The sequence below is a fragment of the Tachysurus vachellii genome, chromosome 7, assembly GCF_030014155.1.
Source record: "Tachysurus vachellii isolate PV-2020 chromosome 7, HZAU_Pvac_v1, whole genome shotgun sequence".
In the NCBI taxonomy this organism is placed as follows: domain Eukaryota; kingdom Metazoa; phylum Chordata; class Actinopteri; order Siluriformes; family Bagridae; genus Tachysurus; species Tachysurus vachellii.
The window spans coordinates 25,282,197-25,305,252 of NC_083466.1; the positions used below are offsets into that span (position 1 = coordinate 25,282,197).

A 23,056-nucleotide genomic window follows, 5' to 3' on the forward strand; every position below is an offset into this window, starting at 1 on the left:
ATATGAATTGTTAGGTACAGTGTGGCTGCCATCCATATTTAAATGTTTGTATTAGACTTTTGTCAACAATGAGCCAGTAGCAGAAGACAATGTAAATCCATTTAACCACAGAAACATCACAACACGTGTACAGTAGAGTATAAGGGGGTACAGGAGAGTGCAGTTTACAAACATTAAGGAAGCTTAAAGCTGCCTGTGTTTGGGAATGTTTTTATTTCTGTTTTTTTGGTGTGTTAAAATTTAATTTAATATGAATGTAATAAAAAGCTCAATCAATTTACATAACTTCATACATTACACAGTATGATTACAGTCAATCCATATGATCTAAAATATTAGATTATGAAGACAAAATATGTGTAATCATTTTGTACTCACAATCCACCCAAGACAGCTCTTATATGAAAGTTATAATAATTATAAAATACAAATAAATAAATATGTAATAAAAACAGTAAGATACGCTGCAGAGATACTGTATATACAGTAGTTAATAATACTCAATTGATCACATACAATAAAACAAAAACTGTTCACAGACAATATTCAACAAAGACAGTAAAGTATTTTGCCAACTTTACAGGTTACAGAACTTGCTGATATGGCGAGGAAGAAGTAACGACGACTTTTGCATGATGTGGAAGTGTCACTTTAGCATAAATAGTCTGTGCAGGCTAAAATAGAGACAACAACACAAATACATTTCAGAACACTGATTTCCAGAAGAAGACAAAAAACTTAAATCATAAAGTAATATGTTCAAACAATATAACAATGATTTATTTGAAGACTTGGTCTCTTTACAATCTCAGTAGAATTAAAATAAATACTTTACATTTGCATGTAACTTAATTAGCAAATAATGTGTTAACATGTGTATGTAGTATTTTGAAGGGCTTAAGGTGTGAAATGTGAGTCTCTAGCAACACTTGCCTTTTCCATATCATTTCTGAGGTCATCCACTGTTTCATATAATGTCATTCCATTTGCGACACTGTCAGATCGTTTCTGTAATGCAGAAAGAGAATCCAAATAATACTAAAAACAACGTAAGGCAATTCATAAGGAACCAAAAAACATAATCATAATAATCATAATAAGAAACCAAAATTTTAGATTGTATAAAATACAAACAAGATGTAATAAATAGCATGATTAGAACATACATCTTTCTTTGTAGTAGCCCCAGGATTAACCTCTGCATACAATGTATTTCCATCAGCAACATCAGTACCATCTGTAGACATGATTATAAAAATAAATCTATTTTAAGATGAATACATAAATAATGCTAATCACTTAGATATAAATAAACTAACACATAAATAAATAATAAGTAATACCTTTCTGAGATTTCTTCCAGCAGATCAAGGCAGAGGTCAGAGCAATAAGCAGAATAAATATGACTCCTACTGCTACTCCAATCCATACATACAACATGCCTGCAAAAACACAAAAATGAGCAGGACATTATTCAAGTGATCTTGATTTGTCCAGTAAACTATTGAGCCTCAGAAATGTGTTAATGAATACAGACAATTTTGTATATGTCGAAAACATTTGGCACATGTCTGAAAAGTAAAAACTGCTAGAGAGATTATTTTATTTTATTTAAAAAAAAGTGTATTTGTACCTGTTCCAGAGCTACAGCTCAGTGTCTCTGTAGCAAAACTGGAGCTGACTTTGTTAGTTGCAGTACAGTTCAGTGTAACAGCTCCTTCTGCTGGTGAGAGCCTAAACTGCAGGTGAGCTTCACTCCCCAGACTGTAGCCGCTCCACTGGTAGGAAACATTCTCAGCTCCAAGTGCTGCACACGTCACATCAACATCACAGCTGTTTGTGGATAACAGCCACCTCTGAGTCTTTTCAATCTGCACAGCTCTTATGGGGTCTGAATGTATGATTAAAAACATCAGTCAATCTATTTATCTGGTCTAAAGTTTGTGGACAAATGACCATCACACCCCTTTAATGACTTCCATTCAGCTACAGGACCATTACTGAGGTCAGGCCCTAATGTTTGGTGAGTTGGTCTGGGTTACATTCAAAATTCCAGTTCATCCCAAATGTTCTTATAGTTATTAACCTTTTTGTCTAGTCTGAACCTCATCATATCTAAAACAAGAAGCATATACATAATGCCAACTAATGTTTCTATGGGTTCTGTTATCGTAAAAGATAAGGACTTGAAAATTAGAAACATTAACATTCAATCAACCAATCAACCAATAACCAATTAAGCATTTTTTAAATAAAAACAGTAAAATATGTAAAAAAATAAAAAAAAAGAATCCTTTATCACATGTACAACAAAGTATTTCTATATTTCTATTTCTAAATCTATTTCTTCATTACTCTAATTACATTTACAGTTACTCTACAACAATTGTATACTCACTTTGAATAGAAATTTTAATACTCTCTGTGGGATACTGTTTTCCAGGTACAATTGCAACAATGGAGAATGTTCCAGAGTCTTGGGGTTGGAGATCTTGTATCGTTACTCCGATAACATCATGAGCACATTTTAATCTTCCATTAAATTGAGATTCTCTAACAGAGCATTTACGGCTTATAGAGTAGTCAGCAAATTGGTTACCATTAAAATCCCAAGAAACAATTGAATCATTTGGATATGGTACATTTAGATCCAGGGAGCTCCCAGTTTTAAACACCTTCTCTGGGTCTGTATCAGCTAAAACAACACACAGACCTGCAGCAAGGAAAAACAACAATCAGGCTACAATAACAATGACAACTTCAATACTTAACCCTTAGATTTATTTTTTAGTGTATCTGAAGCACATATCAGGTCAACATGACAAGTGTGTTTTTAAATACAATTCATATTCATTTCTAAATGCTAAATCTTATTTACTTATTTACTTTCTAGCAGTCTGTTGTTCACAGAATATGACTAACAAACAAATTTCAACTAAACAATTTATCTTCATATTCTTATTTGCTATAATCTTATACCTGACACAGAGAGCATTTACTTCTGAAACACCAAAATGTTTTCTTTGCAAATTAGATTAGAATTTTCCTGAAGCTAAGCGTATCTTTTTCTGCAGATAGAAAATGATAAATCCAGATGTGATATAGATAAAACAGCAGTGGTGTCTTAGTATAGTGACAAATGACAGTTAATTTTAAGAGACTTATTTGTGAGACACTGGCAGGTACAGGATGGAGTTACAGGAATCTTCCTACGCTCTAATACTGGTTCTCAGCAAATAAATAACAACTAGACAGCTGGAAGATTCCAAAAGAAAAGAAGATTATAATGCATTATGTTTTATTATGTTTTATTTTTAGACGTTCAGGAGAATTCTGAGATGCTTTACATCAGTCCTATGTAATCACAGCTTGGCAGTTGCTGTGAGTTAACTGCAACCATATAACCATATATAGAAGTGTTAACCTTGAAAATAAAGGGGAAAAAAAAACATTAGTAGCACTTCAAAGTCGCAGACGAGAAATGTTTGGGAGATGAGAAATGTTTGGGTGACGATATGTTGGCTGTCGAGAAAGCCCAAAGGAGGGCCACACCTGACAGTGAAATCCAACTTGCAATAGTAATGATACGGAATGTATAAAAGCTTGTCTTGAATTACATTGTGTGTGCATTCTAGTGTAGACAGCCTCAGTGCATGTTATACTCTATGTGCATCATAGAATAAACACAAGCTTACACTTAGAGACTGTTTATTGGTTTGTTATAATCTTTGCATTTTCACTACTTTTACTTATTCTAATACTGTTTGATTATTTGAATGAGTTTTTATTTGTAATTTTCTTTTTATTTTACATTAATTACACACATCTATCTGTATTTCACTACTTTTAATAAAAACAAGGCCTCCCATTGTGAGCATCCTGAAAAGACAAAAAGGTCTAAGTCTGCCTCCTATATTTAAAGATTCAAACAATAAATTAGGTAGAAGAACTTGAAGAGGATCCTTGTTAGAAGACTGAGGGACTTTGAAGGACACCTGCGTTCAAGGTAAGACAAACTTTGATCTTGTGTTTTCAATACTAAGCCGTGCAAACTAGGACACATCTCTTAGTGGGAGAGCGGAAGGCTTTCCTACGCAATCCGAAAACATGTGTCACTAAGGGACACGTACGTCAGTATAATTACATGAGTCTATAAAACATTACATTTGTGTTTAGCTGAAAGAATAGCTCATTATTGAAAGCATATAAATCATTATTTAATATCTGTAATAGGTTTCAGGAATCTGTTTTGGAAAGTGATTCAACCCTCAAATATTTTAGAATATCTTTGCAGCATGACATTTTTTTAAAGAATACCCATATTTTGTCACTTCATTGTAAAAATTATTATTTTTGTACTTAAGGCTGGTCATGAGACTAGTCAAGGTTTTGAAAGCAGTAAAGTCTAAGTTACGTACTGTAAAGCGATAAAGATAAAGAAATGGCCAGAGTCCTGAAAATCTCTGGAAAATTCTTGGTAACAAAGTTATTACTAAAAAATCCACTATAGTTACTGACCTGTGAAAGAGAAGCATGGACAAAGATCACACCAGAGCAGAGTGAGAACCTAGTGATGTCCTGTAGATTCAAAGCAAGGGCCTCAACACTTCCTACTACTTTTTGATGGCTGTAACCCATTAAAATGTTAGCTTTTGTTTGACAATGGTTACTGTTTTAAAAACATTTTGGTTTTCAGAAGTAAATGCTCTCTGTGTCAGGTACATGGTTACTGAAAATAAGAATATGAAGTAGTAATTTATTTGCTAGGCATATTAGTGAACTTTACATTCATTTGTAATTTTTTATTCTGTTGTCAAACTGTCATTTCATTTTCTTCATGCATGACCTCAAATCTCGCAGTGACATTATATAAAATAGGTTTATATTACAGCACTTTCTAGAAGAATGGCCTAAGCTTAACATGTATGTCCTGCTTACTTTATTGTAAAAAAAATAATATACCAAAGATTTTAATTAAGTCAATAGAAACTTCACAGCAGGTTAGAAAGATACTACAGCCAACAAACGAAAACATCTTAGCATTTGGTCTTGGTCTTGACATAGACTTGGCTGTGTGTGGTTTTGGTCTTGACTTGGTTTTGTCTCTCTGATACATTTAATCTTCACTCAGACTTCAATGCTATGGTGTTGTATATGGTGGTCATCAGCAATATATTACAAAAGGTTTATCTAGTCATTCAACCTGTATATCCAGGGTATATTTAGAACATTTTACATAGACCATGTAAAATTATTTCCCCTGGACTTACTGTACGATTATTATGAATAACAAATCTCATTCATGTGAATCATTACACGTTTATGTCTCTATATGCATTAGAAATGCCTAATATTTATCTCTCTACATACCCTGAAGAATCCCAAGCATTAGTGCCCCAAAGATGGAAACATGATATCCATGAAAGTCTGCCATAGCTGTGTTAATGAATGTCTTGCAGCAGCTCGGCTCACACTGTTGACTCAAAGCTAATCGAAGTCCAAGACATCAAAAACACTTCCTCTCTCACTGAGGGTTTGCTCTCAATATCTAAATGCTTGCTGTGGGTGGCAGTAAAGGCTAAAAAGCACCTACAGTGTTGTATATAATGTCCTTTTAACACGCAGTATATTGTCTAAAAATGGTTAGCGGCTTTCTCACTTCTCATGAACTGTGTCACGGACACTCACTGTGGTTCTGCTAAAACATGCACAGCTTAATAAAGTGGATAAAGCCAAAGTGCACTGACATAAATGAACATGTTTGTTGTGTAATACATTTCTTTTACAAATACTGTTTATGTACATGTCATCACTTTTAATACTTGGGCTTTGATTGGTGCATTCTGATGAGTTGGGTAAAATTCCAGGCATCTTACAAGACTTCTACATTCTCCTTTACTTCCTGTCTGAATGCCAGTAACTCACATCAGCTCCAGATAATAAGCAAGCAGACGAGGAGAAATGTGGTCAAATTTATACACTAGGAAGTGCCACTGTTTCGTGTGGGCTGAAATGGTCCTGATCTGAAAGCAGTCCTGCTGTTTTCTCTGATAATGCTGGTGAATGGGAAGTTAAGCTCTTGAAACTGACCTGAAGTCAGTGCAGTGTCTCACTTCCTGTTTAGAGCTGCAGGGGTCTTTGTGTAGCGAGTGAATGCTGCACTGGTGACCACAAGGCTTCACACACTGCTTCAAAAACAATAGAAGCTACAGTATATATACACAAAGGGAATTTATGTTCTTACTAAATGTTTTAACTGATTAGGATCAGTTTTAATCCATTTGACTACTTTGTAGGATGTAAGTATTGTTGTCATGACATGTACACTGTAACTCTTAGTAATTATTCTTGGGAAATATTTTGTCATACATAAAACACACACACACACACACACACACACACACACACACACACACACACACAATCACACAATCACACACATACACATTTAAATGGAATAGAGAAGGCCTTATAGGCTTTATATGAGGTTTCTTATTCATGGGTCTTCATGGGTTCATTTTTTTTTACCAAGAAAAATGCAAATAAAATGTTCTTCTTCTTTCATCTGCTCCCTGTTCAAGGTCGCTGCAGCTGATCATGTGGTCCGAATATTTGTTCCCGTCTGAAGGTTTTTCACTGGATTCTCTCAAATTTTATCTGGGCTTGGGACAGGAACCGAGAGTTAGCTCTTCGTTGGCTGGGTTAATTCCCTCCCTGGACCAGCAGGGTGCCAGGAGGCAAATACGAATATAAATAAATAAATTTCATAGTACACCAAAAAAATGTGTATTAGTGTAGTGATGTAAAGTTCTTTACAAAGACGTCACATGGTTATTTCCTCAGCTTCTGGTTTAGGGTTTTCTGTGAGCTAGAAATAATGTTCTCAAATAATTTCAATATTCTAAGTGAGGCAACAGCAATTAAATCCTGTGCTGTTTGTCTATTTACAATGAACAAAAGTCAGAAGGTGTAAAAGAGATAAAAACCGGCCCACTCTTCCTTTGCTGCTGTAACAGAGGCGTTTTGAAACTCAGCAGTGTGTGTTGCAAATAAATACAGGCTATTTTTACACAGAGTGCTGCCTTTGTAGAAGCTACAAGTTCAGTTTATTTAGCTTCATCTCTCATCTACATTTACAGCATTTGTCAGACGCTCTTATCCATAGAAACTTACATTAATCTCATTTATACAGCTGAACAATTGAGGGCTAAGGGCCTTGCTCAGGGGCCCAGGAGTGGCAGCTTGGTGGACCTGGAATATAAACTCATGACCTTTCTATCAGTAATCCAACACCTTAACCACTGAGCTACCACTTCCCCAACTCATATCATGTCATATAGCCCTCATCTGTGAGTGATATCTTTGTATTTCATAATGTAATGATCTGTATGCTGTTTATGGTCTGAAGTAAAAACAACAAATAGAGTAGAGTCCACATATAAGGACATTAAGTTATACTGCCGTTAATGTACTTGACATAAATCCTAAGCATTAAGTATAACTGTTGCATTGCTGGGGTAACAATTTTCCAAAAATCTGCACCACGACTTTTATGGTTTAAAAATGCTTTTAATGAATTTTGATATTATTGCAGGTGATGCAGGCCTCATGGGGAAAACATACAAAGGTTGGTACATACATTACAATCATTAAATACATTAATAGATAAATTACATACATTAAAATGTAACTAGGGATTAGTAAAGTAGACACAATAGATAACTTTAACATTTAACTTCAACTTTAACTTCTAAATGGAAATGTTAACTTTAACAATTTACAGTCTTCTAAATTTATATGTTGCATATTTTACTTTATTTGTATATACACTTTGCACATACACCTGAATCAGCATGCAGTGAGGGGATTATTTATGAAATATAAAAAATGTACAGTATATGAAAAAAAAAGACAGGGTAAGCATGGCATGTGTGGGACGGCTGGGGATGGGTATGGATTTTGGGACCCTGGACCCCGCAGTACCTCACCTTGATAGCCCGTTGCAATATGACGCTGGTGGAGGTCTTTCGTATGCCATGGCCATGATGGGTATCAGAGGCAGCTTTATAATACCTTATCATTAATAGCTGTATCAATATTACCATTATTATTATTATTATTATTATTATTATTATTATTATTATTATTATTATTATTATTATTATTATTATTATTGTTATTATTATTATTATTATTATTATTATTATTATTATTATTATTATTATTATTATTATTATTATTATATATTTTTTTCTCTTTGATTTATATATATTTTTTAAACTGGTTATGTCTGTTGCACTTCCCTACATGCTCCTTTATACACACACACACACACACACACACACACACACACACACACACACACACGTTTTGTTTTGTTGCTCTTTGTATTTGTATTTTGCATCTAATTTCTCTTCTGTAAATATTGTAATTGTCTGTTTGCATAATAAAATAAAAATAATAAATAAAAATAAAATGTGCATTCATCCTACAGTATGAGTTATGAGTCACATTCTTAAAAAGAACAAACAGTATTTTGACTTACCAACAGAGATAAGATTAATTTTGTTTATGTATTGACTCTCATTTCCCATTTCCATGGGCGTAATTTGAGACTGATGAATCAGCTCTCAAAAGATAATATTACCACATGCTTCAAGCAGTTTCCTACTTTGTCACCATTTATACAGCAACTAGGATACAAGCTAAACTCCGTTTATGTTTTATCTGCTCTGAAACGGCTGGTCTTTAACTTCCACTTTTTGCAGTTCAAGCCAAAACCGTTGAAAGAAGGTGGACAATGAGGAAATACAAGAAGGAACTGAAAATAGTGAGAGTATTGATGGTCTTCTGGGTCAAAACCTGCCGATCTATAAATGTAAAAGTGTTTGTGATAACTACAAATATCAGTTTGTAAATAAAAAACATTCACTAATAAACTTCAGACAGTTTGTCTTTTAATTAATAGATCTTGCTAGTCTTAAAACCAACACAGAAATCCTGCACTGTTTTTAAATCTTGCCTTTGTGTGTCAATAAAAAACAAAAAAACAAAACAAAAAAAAAAAAAACCTTTGTATAAAATATGGCCTCAAGTCACACTTAAACCGGAAGTGAACTACAAGGTGGCAAATCTACACTGAGATTTGAACAAGTACAAGCATCTCAGAAGAGAAAAAAATCCATCAAACAGAAATCTGTCTTTTTTTCTTGCTTGATGTTCTTCTCCTACAGATAAAGAAATGGTATAGAGGACAAATGCTAGGTGGCCAGAAATACAATGAAAAATACAGTTGTTAAGTTTAATAAAAGATTATTTCTGATAAATCTCTGAAGCTAAAACTAAGCTTTACTAATACATGTACTGTTCTTATAGACATTAAATATTTTATAAAAGTCACAAAAGAATGAAAACAAAAGAAATTTTGTACATCAGTCTCAGAGACACAGGCCGTGTTTTAATAACAGAACAGCGCCACCGTCTGGAGGAAATCAGTTTCATTTCTTTATAGAGTTTAAAATGCATTTGCCCCTTCATGATTTTTTTTTAATATTTGTCATACAAATGATTGAGATCATGAAGAAAATTTTAATATTACACAAAGCTAACCAGAGTAAATACAAAATACAGTTTTTAAATAATGAAAAAAACTGTTCAAACCTGCCTGGTCCTATGTGAAAAAGTAATAGCCCCCAAAACCTAGTAACTGGTTCTGCCACTGTTGACGATCTGCGATCAAACATTTGTGATAAATTGCAATAAGTCTCACACATTACTGTAGAGGAATATTGGCCCACTCTTCCTTACAGAATTGTTTTATTGTTTTGTTGTTGCATGAACATACTGTTTAAGGTCATGCCACAGCATCTCAACTGAATTTGAGTTGTTTCAGATCATTGTCTTGATGCATAAAGTGCGATTGAGCTTGATGTCAGGAAATGGTGGACATTCTCCTTCAGAATTTTCTGGTAGGGCGTAGAATTCATGTTCCCATCAGTTATGATAAGTCGTCCAGGTCCCAAAGCTGCAAAGCAGCCCCAGACCATTATACTACCACCACCACCATGTTAGTATGATGTGGATTTCCCTATTTTTGCCCCATTCCCTATTCCAATTTTTGCCCAGTCTCTTTCTTATTGTTAAAAATTGAATACTGACCTTAAGTGAGGCAAACAAGGCCTGTAGTTCTTTAGATGATGTTCTGGGGACTTTAATGGGGGGTTGAAGTACTTTTTCACATAGGACCAGGTAACTTTTTATCCCTTAATAAATTAAATCACCATTTAAAGGCTGCATTTTGTATTTACTCTGGTTATCTTTCTGAAATATTACAATTTGTTTGATGATCTGAATCATTTAAGTGTGACAAATATGAAAAAAAAAAAAACCTTTCCTCAGCAATGTAATCAAACCGAATGGAACCTAATATAGTACATTTGTAAAGTAGATTAAATGAAGTAATTACTTATTTCAAAAAGAGGAAGCTTACAATAGAAATAACTTAAGGTACCATTTTTTCTCCAGAAATTTGAAAAACTCTGTTGCCCATTTATAAACACTGCATGGCAGCTGGTTTCTGCTAAATGTATTCTGAGAATTGGTGATTTTGATTTATACTTTGACTCGTTACCTTTTAACCTTTATCTGTTGTTTTATTTTGCTTACACATTTTTATAAATGATATGTCATTCAGTGTATTTTTGTAAATGTTTAATGAGTCAATCGAATATTTCATGTAATAACTACAGTCATAGTTTACAAATGAAATAATATAATGATTCTACCAAGTTTTATTTATTAGTTTAAGAATTTATTGGCTGATAAATTGCCTTCAATATATTGCAATAATGAAATAATTGTTTATACATGTAAAGATAATCTGATTTAAATATCCTCATCTGTTCACAAGTACTCAGTCGGATTACACAAACCAAATTACATGTAGTCAATTACAACACATGATAATGTATGCAGTAAACAGGGCATTGATTTTGTGCATAAACAGATGAATGTGAATAATGAGAGAAATCACAGGGAGCGGTAGAAAACAACTAAAATCCTGTGTGACCTCCAGATGAGTCAGATAAACTGCAGAGTAAAACAAATAGACTTTATTAATAAAAAAGGAGCAAAATACTGCAGTGGTAATGTAATCAGTTGATGTAACAATGGAAGATATTCAAAATCCAGAGGATTTCTTATCAATTATTTACAGTTACAGCATTTGTCAGACACTTATAACCAGAGTGACTTACATTTTATACAACTTAGTAATTGAGGGTTAAGGCTTTTGCTCAGGGGCTCAGCAGTGGTAACTTGGTGGACCTGGGATTTGAACAAACAACCTGCAGTAGCACAGCACCTTAGCCATTAAGATATCACATGCTGTTACAAGGGTATGCACTGTTGTGACCCCTAATCTGGACTAGAATATCCACCAGTAAGTCTAAAGAAGTGCAAAGATAAGAATAACAATAAACGCATGCTGTGTCCCTGAAGTCTGAGTGTAAATGAAAATATTATTATAATTAATAAAAATGTAAACTATACACTGAACTGAATAAAAACATGTAATTTAAACAAAACAAAACAAAACAAAACAAAACAAAACAAAACAAAACAAAACAAAACAAAACAAAACAAAACAAAAACAGTGCTCACTCCTCAGTTACAACATGCTGGTTGTCATGATGACCTGTAAAAGAAGGACAGTGAGAAAGAAAGTAAATAATTAAGACAGAATACACAAAACACTTCTGTTTCTGCTGTTATATGAAAATAAACTATGAAAAAGTTGCAATGAGGCCTGACACATTAAAGAACGACATGTGGAAGGTCCACAGACTGAGTCAGTTCCTGTTATGAGTGACATTGCACCGTAGCTATAAACAGGTTTCATCACCATCCTGTCGGTTTCTTTCAGCTAATACATCGTAGATTTCTTAAATAAATCTTAAATAAGTCTGTGGGAATGAGTTACTATAGAAATGATAATGTATTATTATTAGAGTATCAAATCTCTGGTTTTAATAGTACTTCTCTCAAAGCGGCCCCATGAAACACATCCACTTTAGGCCTTAAATTATTCAACAACTTTGTGGTATAAATGAATAATAATTAACAGGAATTGATCTAATGTTTTATTTCTGGATTATTTAGCATTTTCTTGTATTTCTTACCTTGAGCTCTGAAACATATTACACAGAGAATGATGGTCACTACCAGATATGGACAGGCTGCCACTAGACTACTGATCAGTTTAAGCACTGACAGGGGAGCTTCTTTATGGAAGAGTGAACACACACACACACACACACACACACACACACACACACACACACACACACACACACACACACACACACACACACACACACACACACACACACACACACACACACACACACACAAACACACACTCACACACACAAAATTCAGTGAGCAGACATTTCTGTAAAACATGTGTGGTTAAAGTTTAATAAATTAACAAGATAAAGTAATAAATATGGTAATTTTTGCAAATAAAAGGTTCTCTCACATGGAGTAATTGGAATTATAGACATTATAAGAGGGGTTTTAGCCATACTAGTGAAGTATTTGTTCTAAGACTGAAACTGGGACCCTTGAGCTGTGAAGTAACAATGCTCTCAGCGGTATGTGCTTGCCTTCTGACATAAATATCAATGCAGCTGATTAATGCTAAGCTACACCTATAATTTTAAATAAATAATTTTAAAAAAGGTGTAAAATATAAATGAGAAAAAAGATTGTGACCAGGCAAATGTCCCAACATTATAATGTCAAAACAGTCAGGTATTCTTATCATAACAATTGGTTCCCATCAATACATAACAACACTCCACCCCCCAAACACATTAAATACTTGCTGATTTTTATATTTATTGTACCTGGATTATTACTGGGATTTTCACTACAGCTGAGTTTCTCTGAAGCAGAACTGGAGCTGACTCTGTTATTTGCAGTACAGTTCAGTGTAACAGCTCCTCCTGCAGGTGAGAGAGTGAACTGCAGTTGAGCTCCACTAGCAGTCTTATAGCCGCTCCACAGATAGGAAACACTCTCAGATCCGAGTGCTGCACATTTCACATCGACATCACAGCTGTTTGTGGACATTTTCCATGTCTGATTCTTCTCAATCTGCACAGATATTATGGGGTCTGGACAAAAAAGAACATCAATAAACAAAATCTCAGCTAACAGACAGCATTACCAGAGCGTTTAGTAACACATTTGACTGGGTTTAATGTTATACTGTATTGTTACAGAAATAAAACTTTTCTATAAAACTGTGTTTCTAAAACACTGCTCACAATGTTTTCACAAATGCTCACAATGTTTTCACAAATGCTCACAAAAATGATTTAATTTTAAATGCTGTAGAGTTCATTCATTATGGATATATTTTCTCTCTTTTTTCTTTCTATTATTTTCTTTTCTTAATAATCCTACTCACTTTGAATATAAACTGTAAATGTCTCTGTTGGATACTGTTCTTCAGTTCCATCTACAACCACTTTGAACTTCCCAGCATCTTGGGGTTGAAGATCTTGTACAGTTACTCCAACTTTATCACTATCTTCTTTTAACCGTCCAGTGAACTGGGATTCCTGATGTGAGTAAGCTTCACTTTTAGAGTATTTAGAAATCACATTCCCATTGAAGACCCACTCTACACTTGACACTGAGTCTTTAGGATGTTTCACCATTAGATCCAGTGAGGTTCCAGTAGCTCTGTACACCACTGTGTTTGTATCAGCTAAAACAACACACACACCTGCAGCAGGGGAAAATATAACATATCAGGATTCATGTAAAAATGTTTGTCTATTGGTGTGATGTAAAATCCCTTATTTAATCTACTGTTACAAAGTGTCAGATACCCGGGATTAAACAGACCCAAATGCAGGATAGAAAAAAACACGGATTATTAAATAAAACAAACAAAACCAAACACAGACCAAACAAAAGACAACATCGTGGGTGTTTTTCAGACATACCTGTGGTCACCAACACGCCTCTTTATAGACTCTCGGTCATGTAGCTGTTTAAGATGTCGAGTTTCGGCTTGTGGACAGAGTCTGTGCCAAAGTTAGTGTGGTAATAATATGTATCAGAGCGTGTAGCGCTTTGAGAGGTAATATATAAGCCAAATAGGAGTTAGGAAAAAAGTTTCCTGTTAAATTTCAGCATGGTTATATGTACCAGAGCGCATAGCGCATAGCACTCTGAGAGGTAATAAAACAACTAGAACCTTGAAAAGAAGAATTTCGATTACGTTTCAGACTGATATCCTGTATCGGGGGACATGACACTACGAGAGGTCATTATTTGCTGAGTAAGGAGTTAACACTTCTATGCTCATCTCTGGCTGTTCTGTGCGTAACGGTAGAGGTTCAGTGCAACGATTCGGGGAGCATAGACTCCGCGGCTCAAGCCTGCTTTAGGCATTCACCATCATCACAAGCATTTCACCTTCACTTATTATTGTTTGGGTCATAAATAATATATATATATATATATATATATATACAGTCACAATCCAACCCCCTGCACTTTCCCCTTTATATTTATACCGTTTTAAATCCCGTCATCACTCTCTATCCAGCCACATGCTTTCGAGGAGGCAGGAGGAGAAATTCTACAAATGATTCTTTATTATTATCTTATCTTAAAAGGGAAGATTAACAAACTGCATGGAATATTGTGATGTCTATACTATTCTTTTATACATTTTAGTTATATTATCACTGGACTGACAAGGCTGACAAACTAGCATGTATGTTTGAGAATACAATATAATGTACCTGAAATATTTGAGCGTGATGTGAAAAGTCAGAGGTCCTCATAAACTAGAAGGCATGAACTGTGCTAATCACCAAAACAAAGCTGCATTTTGAATTTTTTTTGTGATTATGCAGTAATGCAAAAGAAACAGTGAAAACATTACAGCACATTTTCATTTGTAATCTTTTTTTTACCTATAAGTTGTCTAATGTTAACTTGGTTTGTATTGTTTATGCTGCTCACAGTAGAGTGCATGGGGGCACTGGTCAAAAAGCAAAGAAAAAAAAACATTGGACATTTTCTATTTATTCCAGTGGTATTTGTAAAAATAAATATATAAATATATAAAACAACTATTTATCCTTGGTTGGCAATGCTTCCTGTATCCAGGTCCTATATTCAGACGCTCAATAGGTCCAGTCGGTAATCTATCCCTTTGACACAAAAAAAACACGGACATTTGAAGCCTGAGAGCCTTACATGATGTGAACAGGCCAAATACATTTCTGCACATTCATGCAGTTCCTCAAAGTTCCTCATTGTCCCCAAATAGTCTACATTTTTATGCAATCTCAACAGAAATAAAACAAGAAAGTAGACCATCAGGTAGGTCCTAAGGATTGTGTGCATTTTCTAGAACATCTTTAGCTTAAGTTACAAAGAAAAAGAACAAAGAAACCCATTTAGTGTGAATGTTTATAAATTTGCTTTGTTTGATAAGATATTTATCCATATTTATCTCACTACATACCCTGAAGAACACCAAACAGCAGCACTGCAGAGAAGGAAACACAATATCCATTAAAGTCCTGCATTGCTGTTACTTTACAACTCTTCTGTCGTGCTGTAGCTCTACTGAGACCGTTGATTCAACACTAGCTAAAGACAGCAACAGCACTTCCTTAATTACCACATATCTGAGGTTATAAATGTTTGCTGTTGGTGGCTCAAAAAGAAAAAGCTACACAGAATGCTGTATGTAAAATATTTTTATTTTATATATTTAAGGAACATCTGAATTCAGTTTATCAGTGTATTAAAAAAAAGTAAAATGCTGCATGCATCAGTACTTGTTAGAAGAACTTTCAGGTTAAAACTGAATACAGATACAGATTATGGATATTTTGATCACTAAACATACACAAATACAGACACAGGTATTGTGTTGCTAGAAGATGGAACAATGTAAAAAGATGTGAAGTGTGTAAATGTATAATGTTATAATTATTCTAACAGTTTGATTTGCAATTGTAATAAAAAGCAGCATCCCATAATATATAAGTATCACATTACAAGGTGTTACTACTGCATTAGCAGTGTGTGATGAAACAGGATGCTCACTATAGTCTCCAGGTAGAATATTGAGAAGATTAATAGAGATTTGCTCTCAGGATATTCTCTGAAGGACATGGAGACACAGCTGGACTGTTCCAGAAAAGTGCAATTATAATAACAGTCAAATATACTGTGGTCCTGAGATGAATATAAATGCAAATAATCCATACAAAAATGACAGAAATGATGACATGTACATGTGTTATGATGACATGTAAAATAAATAAATAAATAAATAAATAAAAATTCAGCTAATACTATATCTTGGACAATTTATTCAAATTATTTTATATATATATATATATATATATATATATATATATATATATATATATATATATATATATATATATATATATATATATATATATATATAAAACGGGATGTTTACTATCGTCTCCAGGTAGAATATTGAATATTGAGAAGGTTAAATATTTAAGCAGAAACATGTTTTGTTACTTCAGTAAATTGTAAAGTTGTTAAGCATTTACTCCTCAATTACAGCAACAGCATTCTGACTGTTATGATGACCTGTACAATAAAAAGTAATAATAAATAAATAAAAATTCAGCTAATACTACATCAAGATAGATAGATAGATAGATAGATAGATAGATAGATAGATAGATAGATAGATAGATAGATAGATAGATAGATAGATAGAATGTTTTTTCTTACCTCGAGCTGTATAGCATTTTACAGCCAGAATGATGGTCACCAGCACATATGGAGAGGCCGCTACAAGACTACAGATCAGTTTGAGGACTGGCAGTGAAACTTCTCCATGTTAGACAACACACACACACACACACACACACACACACACACACACACACACACACACACACACACACACACACACACACAAACACTATTCAATGCCATTTTTGAACTTGTGTGGTTAAAGTTTAGTTTGAGACTACAGTCTTAACTCGCAAGATAGAAAAGTGTATTTGTACCTGTTTCAGAGCTACAGCTCAGTGTCTCTGTAGCAAAACTGGAGCTGACTTTGTTAGTTGCAGTACAGTTCAGTGTAACAGCTCCTTCTGCTGGTGAGAGCCTAAACTGCAGGTGAGCTTCACTCCCCAGCCTGTAGCCGCTCCACTGGTAGGAAACATTCTCAGCTCCAAGTGCTGCACACGTCACATCAACATCACAGCTGTTTGTGGGTAACAGCCACCTCTGAGTCTTTTCAATCTGCACAGCTCTTATGGGGTCTGAATGTATGATTAAAAACATCAGTCAATCTATTTATCTGGTCTAAAGTTTGTGGACAAATGACCATCACACCCCTTTAATGACTTCCATTCAGCTACAGGACCATTACTGAGGTCAGGCCCTAATGTTTGGTGAGGAGGTCTGGGTTACATTCAAAATTCCAGTTCATCCCAAATGTTCTTATAGTTATTAACCTTTTTGTCTAGTCTGAACCTCATCATATCTAAAACAAGAAGCATATACATAATGCCAACTAATGTTTCTATGGGTTCTGTTATCGTAAAAGATAAGGACTTGAAAATTAGAAACATTAACATTCAATCAACCAATCAACCAATAACCAATTAAGCATTTTTTAAATAAAATCAGTAAAATATGTAAAAAATTAAAAAAAGAATCCTTTATCACATGTACAACAAAGTATTTCTATATTTCTATTTCTAAATCTATTTCTTCATTACTCTAATTACAGTTACAGTTACTCTACAACCATTGTATACTCACTTTGAATAGAAATTTTAATACTCTGTGTGGGATACAGTTTTCCAGGTACAATTGCAACAATGGAGAATGTTCCAGAGTCTTGGGGTTGGAGATCTTGTATCGTTACTCCGATAACATCACGAGCACATTTTAATCTTCCATTAAATTGAGATTCTCTAACAGAGCATTTACGGCTTATAGAGTAGTCAGCAAATTGGTTACCATTAAAATCCCAAGAAACAATTGAATCATTTGGATATGGTACATTTAGATCCAGGGAGCTCCCAGTTTTAAACACCTTCTCTGGGTCTGTATCAGCTAAAACAACACACAGACCTGCAGCAAGGAAAAACAACAATCAGGCTACAATAACAATGACAACTTCAATACTTAACCCTTAGATTTATTTTTTAGTGTATCTGAAGCACATATCAGGTCAACATGACAAGTGTGTTTTTAAATACAATTCATATTCATTTCTAAAAGCTAAATCTTATTTACTTTCTAGCAGTCTGTTGTTCACAGAATATGACTAACAAACAAATTTCAACTAAACAATTTATCTTCATATTCTTATTTGCTATAATCTTATACCTGACACAGAGAGCATTTACTTCTGAAACACCAAAATGTTTTCTTTGCAAATTAGATTAGAATTTTCCTGAAGCTAAGCGTATCTTTTTCTGCAGATAGAAAATGATAAATCCAGATGTGATATAGATAAAACAGCAGTGGTGTCTTAGTATAGTGACAAATGACAGTTAATTTTAAGAGTCTTGTTGTGAGACACTGGCAGGTACAGGATGGAGTTACAGGAATCTTCCTACGCTCTAATACTGGTTCTCAGCAAATAAATAATAACTAGACAGCTGGAAGATTCCAAAAGAAAAGAAGATTATAATGCATTATGTTTTATTATGTTTTATTTTTAGACGTTCAGGAGAATTCTGAGATGCTTTACATCAGTCCTATGTAATCACAGCTTGGCAGTTGCTGTGAGTTAACTGCAACCATATAACCATATATAGAAGTGTTAACCTTGAAAATAAAGGGGAAAAAAAAACATTAGTAGCACTTCAAAGTCGCAGACGAGAAATGTTTGGGAGATGAGAAATGTTTGGGTGACGATATGTTGGCTGTCGAGAAAGCCCAAAGGAGGGCCACACCTGACAGTGAAATCCAACTTGCAATAGTAATGATACGGAATGTATAAAAGCTTGTCTTGAATTACATTGTGTGTGCATTCTAGTGTAGACAGCCTCAGTGCATGTTATACTCTATGTGCATCATAGAATAAACACAAGCTTACACTTAGAGACTGTTTATTGGTTTGTTATAATCTTTGCATTTTCACTACTTTTACTTATTCTAATACTGTTTGATTATTTGAATGAGTTTTTATTTGTAATTTTCTTTTTATTTTACATTAATTACACACATCTATCTGTATTTCACTACTTTTAATAAAAACAAGGCCTCCCATTGTGAGCATCCTGAAAAGACAAAAAGGTCTAAGTCTGCCTCCTATATTTAAAGATTCAAACAATAAATTAGGTAGAAGAACTTGAAGAGGATCCTTGTTAGAAGACTGAGGGATTTTGAAGGACACCTGCGTTCAAGGTAAGACAAACTTTGATCTTGTGTTTTCAATACTAAGCCGTGCAAACTAGGACACATCTCTTAGTGGGAGAGCGGAAGGCTTTCCTACGCAATCCGAAAACATGTGTCACTAAGGGACACGTACGTCAGTATAATTACATGAGTCTATAAAACATTACATTTGTGTTTAGCTGAAAGAATAGCTCATTATTGAAAGCATATAAATCATTATTTAATATCTGTAATAGGTTTCAGGAATCTGTTTTGGAAAGTGATTCAACCCTCAAATATTTTAGAATATCTTTGCAGCATGACATTTTTTTAAAGAATACCCATATTTTGTCACTTCATTGTAAAAATTATTATTTTTGTACTTAAGGCTGGTCATGAGACTAGTCAAGGTTTTGAAAGCAGTAAAGTCTAAGTTACGTACTGTAAAGCGATAAAGATAAAGAAATGGCCAGAGTCCTGAAAATCTCTGGAAAATTCTTGGTAACAAAGTTATTACTAAAAAATCCACTATAGTTACTGACCTGTGAAAGAGAAGCATGGACAAAGATCACACCAGAGCAGAGTGAGAACCTAGTGATGTCCTGCAGATTCAAAGCAAGGACCTCAACACTTCCTACTACTTTTTGATGGCTGTAACCCATTAAAATGTTAGCTTTTGTTTGACAATGGTTACTGTTTTAAAAACATTTTGGTTTTCAGAAGTAAATGCTCTCTGTGTCAGGTACATGGTTACTGAAAATAAGAATATGAAGTAGTAATTTATTTGCTAGGCATATTAGTGAACTTTACATTCATTTGTAATTTTTTATTCTGTTGTCAAACTGTCATTTCATTTTCTTCATGCATGACCTCAAATCTCGCAGTGGCATTATATAAAATAGGTTTATATTACAGCACTTTCTAGAAGAATGGCCTAAGCTTAACATGTATGTCCTGCTTACTTTATTGTAAAAATAATAATATACCAAAGATTTTAATTAAGTCAATAGAAACTTCACAGCAGGTTAGAAAGATACTACAGCCAACAAACGAAAACATCTTAGCATTTGGTCTTGGTCTTGACATAGACTTGGCTGTGTGTGATTTTGGTCTTGACTTGGTTTTGTCTCTCTGATACATTTAATCATCACTCAGACTTCAATGCTATGGTGTTGTATACGGTGGTCATCAGCAATATATTACAAAAGGTTTATCTAGTCATTCAACCTGTATATCCAGGGTATATTTAGAACATTTTACATAGACCATGTAAAATTATTTCCCCTGGACTTACTGTACGATTATTATGAATAACAAATCTCATTCATGTGAAACATTACACGTTTATGTCTCTATATGCATTAGAAAGGCCTAATATTTATCTCTCTACATACCCTGAAGAATCCCAAGCATTAGTGCCCCAAAGATAGAAACATGATATCCATGAAAGTCTGCCATAGCTGTGTTAATGAATGTCTTGCAGCAGCTCGGCTCACACTGTTGACTCAAAGCTAATCGAAGTCCAAGACATCAAAAACACTTCCTCTCTCACTGAGGGTTTGCTCTCAATATCTAAATGCTTGCTGTGGGTGGCAGTAAAGGCTAAAAAGCACCTACAGTGTTGTATATAATGTCCTTTTAACACGCAGTATATTGTCTAAAAATGGTTAGCGGCTTTCTCACTTCTCATGAACTGTGTCACGGACACTCACTGTGGTTCTGCTAAAACACACAGCTTAATAAAGTGGATAAAGCCAAAGTGCACTGACATAAAAGAACATGTTTGTTGTGTAATACATTTCTTTTACAAATACTGTTTTATGTACATGACATCACTTTTAATACCTGGGCCTTGATTGGTGCATTCTGATGAGTTGGGTAAAATTCCAGGCATCTTTTACAAGACTTCTACATTCTCCTTTACTTCCTGTCTGAATACCAGTAACTCACATCAGCTCCAGATAATAAGCAAGCAGACGAGGAGAAATGTGGTCAAATTTATAAATATGGAGGTATTCATGTTGGCTGAAATGGTCCTGATCTGAAAGCAGTCCTGCTGTTTTCTCTGATAATGCTGGTGAATGGGAAGTTAAGCTCTTTAAACTGACCCGAAGTCAGTGCAGTGTCTCACTTCCTGTTTAGAGCTGCAGGGGTCTTTGTGTAGCGAGTGAATGCTGCACTGGTGACCACAAGGCTTCACACACTGCTTCAAAAACAATAGAAGCTACAGTATATATACACAAAGGGAATTTATGTTCTTACTAAATGTTTTAACTGATTAGGATCAGTTTTAATCCATTTGACTACTTTGTAGGTTGTAAGTATTGTTGTCATGACGTGTACACTGTAACTCTTAGTAATTATTCTTTGGAAATATTTTGTCATACATAAAACACACACACACACACACACACACACACACACACACACACACACACAATCACACAATCACACACATACACATTTAAATGGAATAGAGAAGGCCTTATAGGCTTTATATGAGGTTTCTTATTCATGGGTCTTCATGGGTTCATTTTTTTTTACCAAGAAAAATGCAAATAAAATGTTCTTCTTCTTTCATCTGCTCCCTGTTCAAGGTCGCTGCAGCTGATCATGTGGTCCGAATATTTGTTCCCGTCTGAAGGTTTTTCACTGGATTCTCTCAAATTTTATCTGGGCTTGGGACAGGAACCGAGAGTTAGCTCTTCGTTGGCTGGGTTAATTCCCTCCCTGGACCAGCAGGGTGCCAGGAGGCAAATACGAATATAAATAAATAAATTTCATAGTACACCAAAAAAATGTGTATTAGTGTAGTGATGTAAAGTTCTTTACAAAGACGTCACATGGTTATTTCCTCAGCTTCTGGTTTAGGGTTTTCTGTGAGCTAGAAATAATGTTCTCAAATAATTTCAATATTCTAAGTGAGGCAACAGCAATTAAATCCTGTGCTGTTTGTCTATTTACAATGAACAAAAGTCAGAAGGTGTAAAAGAGATAAAAACCGGCCCACTCTTCCTTTGCTGCTGTAACAGAGGCGTTTTGAAACTCAGCAGTGTGTGTTGCAAATAAATACAGGCTATTTTTACACAGAGTGCTGCCTTTGTAGAAGCTACAAGTTCAGTTTATTTAGCTTCATCTCTCATCTACATTTACAGCATTTGTCAGACGCTCTTATCCATAGAAACTTACATTAATCTCATTTATACAGCTGAACAATTGAGGGCTAAGGGCCTTGCTCAGGGGCCCAGGAGTGGCAGCTTGGTGGACCTGGAATATAAACTCATGACCTTTCTATCAGTAATCCAACACCTTAACCACTGAGCTACCACTTCCCCAACTCATATCATGTCATATAGCCCTCATCTGTGAGTGATATCTTTGTATTTCATAATGTAATGATCTGTATGCTGTTTATGGTCTGAAGTAAAAACAACAAATAGAGTAGAGTCCACATATAAGGACATTAAGTTATACTGCCGTTAATGTACTTGACATAAATCCTAAGCATTAAGTATAACTGTTGCATTGCTGGGGTAACAATTTTCCAAAAACCTGCACCACGACTTTTATGGTTTAAAAATGCTTTTAATGAATTTTGATATTATTGCAGGTGATGCAGGCCTCA

General features: G+C 34.5%; 3 protein-coding genes across 10 annotated transcripts; all 3 read right to left on the bottom strand.

Annotated features, from left to right (window-relative positions):
• Window positions 1–17: 17 nt before the first annotated feature.
• On the bottom strand, window positions 18–5,743 carry si:cabz01074944.1 (CD48 antigen). The gene is made up of 7 exons (XM_060875123.1): window positions 5,371–5,743; window positions 2,399–2,713; window positions 1,634–1,891; window positions 1,344–1,442; window positions 1,167–1,237; window positions 934–1,008; window positions 18–674 (listed from the first exon to the last, which is right to left on the bottom strand). The coding sequence occupies exons 1-7, from the start codon at window positions 5,432–5,434 to the stop codon at window positions 585–587; spliced, it is 972 nt and encodes a 323-aa protein (XP_060731106.1). The 5' UTR covers window positions 5,435–5,743; the 3' UTR covers window positions 18–584.
• A 5,050-nt stretch (window positions 5,744–10,793) lies between these two features.
• Window positions 10,794–15,690, bottom strand: LOC132848979 (uncharacterized). 5 transcript variants are annotated; one of them, XR_009648794.1, is made up of 7 exons: window positions 15,557–15,690; window positions 13,475–13,795; window positions 12,909–13,178; window positions 12,180–12,281; window positions 11,662–11,695; window positions 11,256–11,446; window positions 10,794–11,088 (listed from the first exon to the last, which is right to left on the bottom strand). XR_009648794.1 is itself a non-coding variant. In XM_060875120.1 (6 exons), the coding sequence occupies exons 1-6, from the start codon at window positions 15,618–15,620 to the stop codon at window positions 11,416–11,418; spliced, it is 819 nt and encodes a 272-aa protein (XP_060731103.1). In that variant the 5' UTR covers window positions 15,621–15,690; the 3' UTR covers window positions 11,090–11,415. The 5 variants fall into 5 exon arrangements, 4 of the variants coding, with proteins under 4 accessions (XP_060731103.1, XP_060731102.1, XP_060731105.1 ...); XM_060875120.1 differs by lacking the exon at window positions 10,794–11,088 and having other exon boundaries at window positions 11,090–11,446; window positions 12,180–12,278; XM_060875119.1 differs by lacking the exon at window positions 10,794–11,088 and having other exon boundaries at window positions 11,090–11,446.
• Window positions 15,691–16,525: 835 nt separating this feature from the next.
• On the bottom strand, window positions 16,526–21,154 carry LOC132848981 (SLAM family member 8-like). Of its 4 annotated transcripts, none has more exons than XM_060875127.1 (5): window positions 20,826–21,154; window positions 17,863–18,177; window positions 17,100–17,357; window positions 16,819–16,917; window positions 16,526–16,671 (listed from the first exon to the last, which is right to left on the bottom strand). In XM_060875127.1, exons 1-5 carry the CDS (start codon window positions 20,887–20,889, stop codon window positions 16,628–16,630), a joined length of 780 nt encoding a protein of 259 aa, XP_060731110.1. In that variant the 5' UTR covers window positions 20,890–21,154; the 3' UTR covers window positions 16,526–16,627. The 4 variants fall into 4 exon arrangements, with proteins under 4 accessions (XP_060731110.1, XP_060731109.1, XP_060731108.1 ...); XM_060875126.1 differs by having other exon boundaries at window positions 16,819–16,920; XM_060875125.1 differs by lacking the exon at window positions 16,526–16,671 and having other exon boundaries at window positions 16,680–16,917.
• Window positions 21,155–23,056: the final 1,902 nt, after the last annotated feature.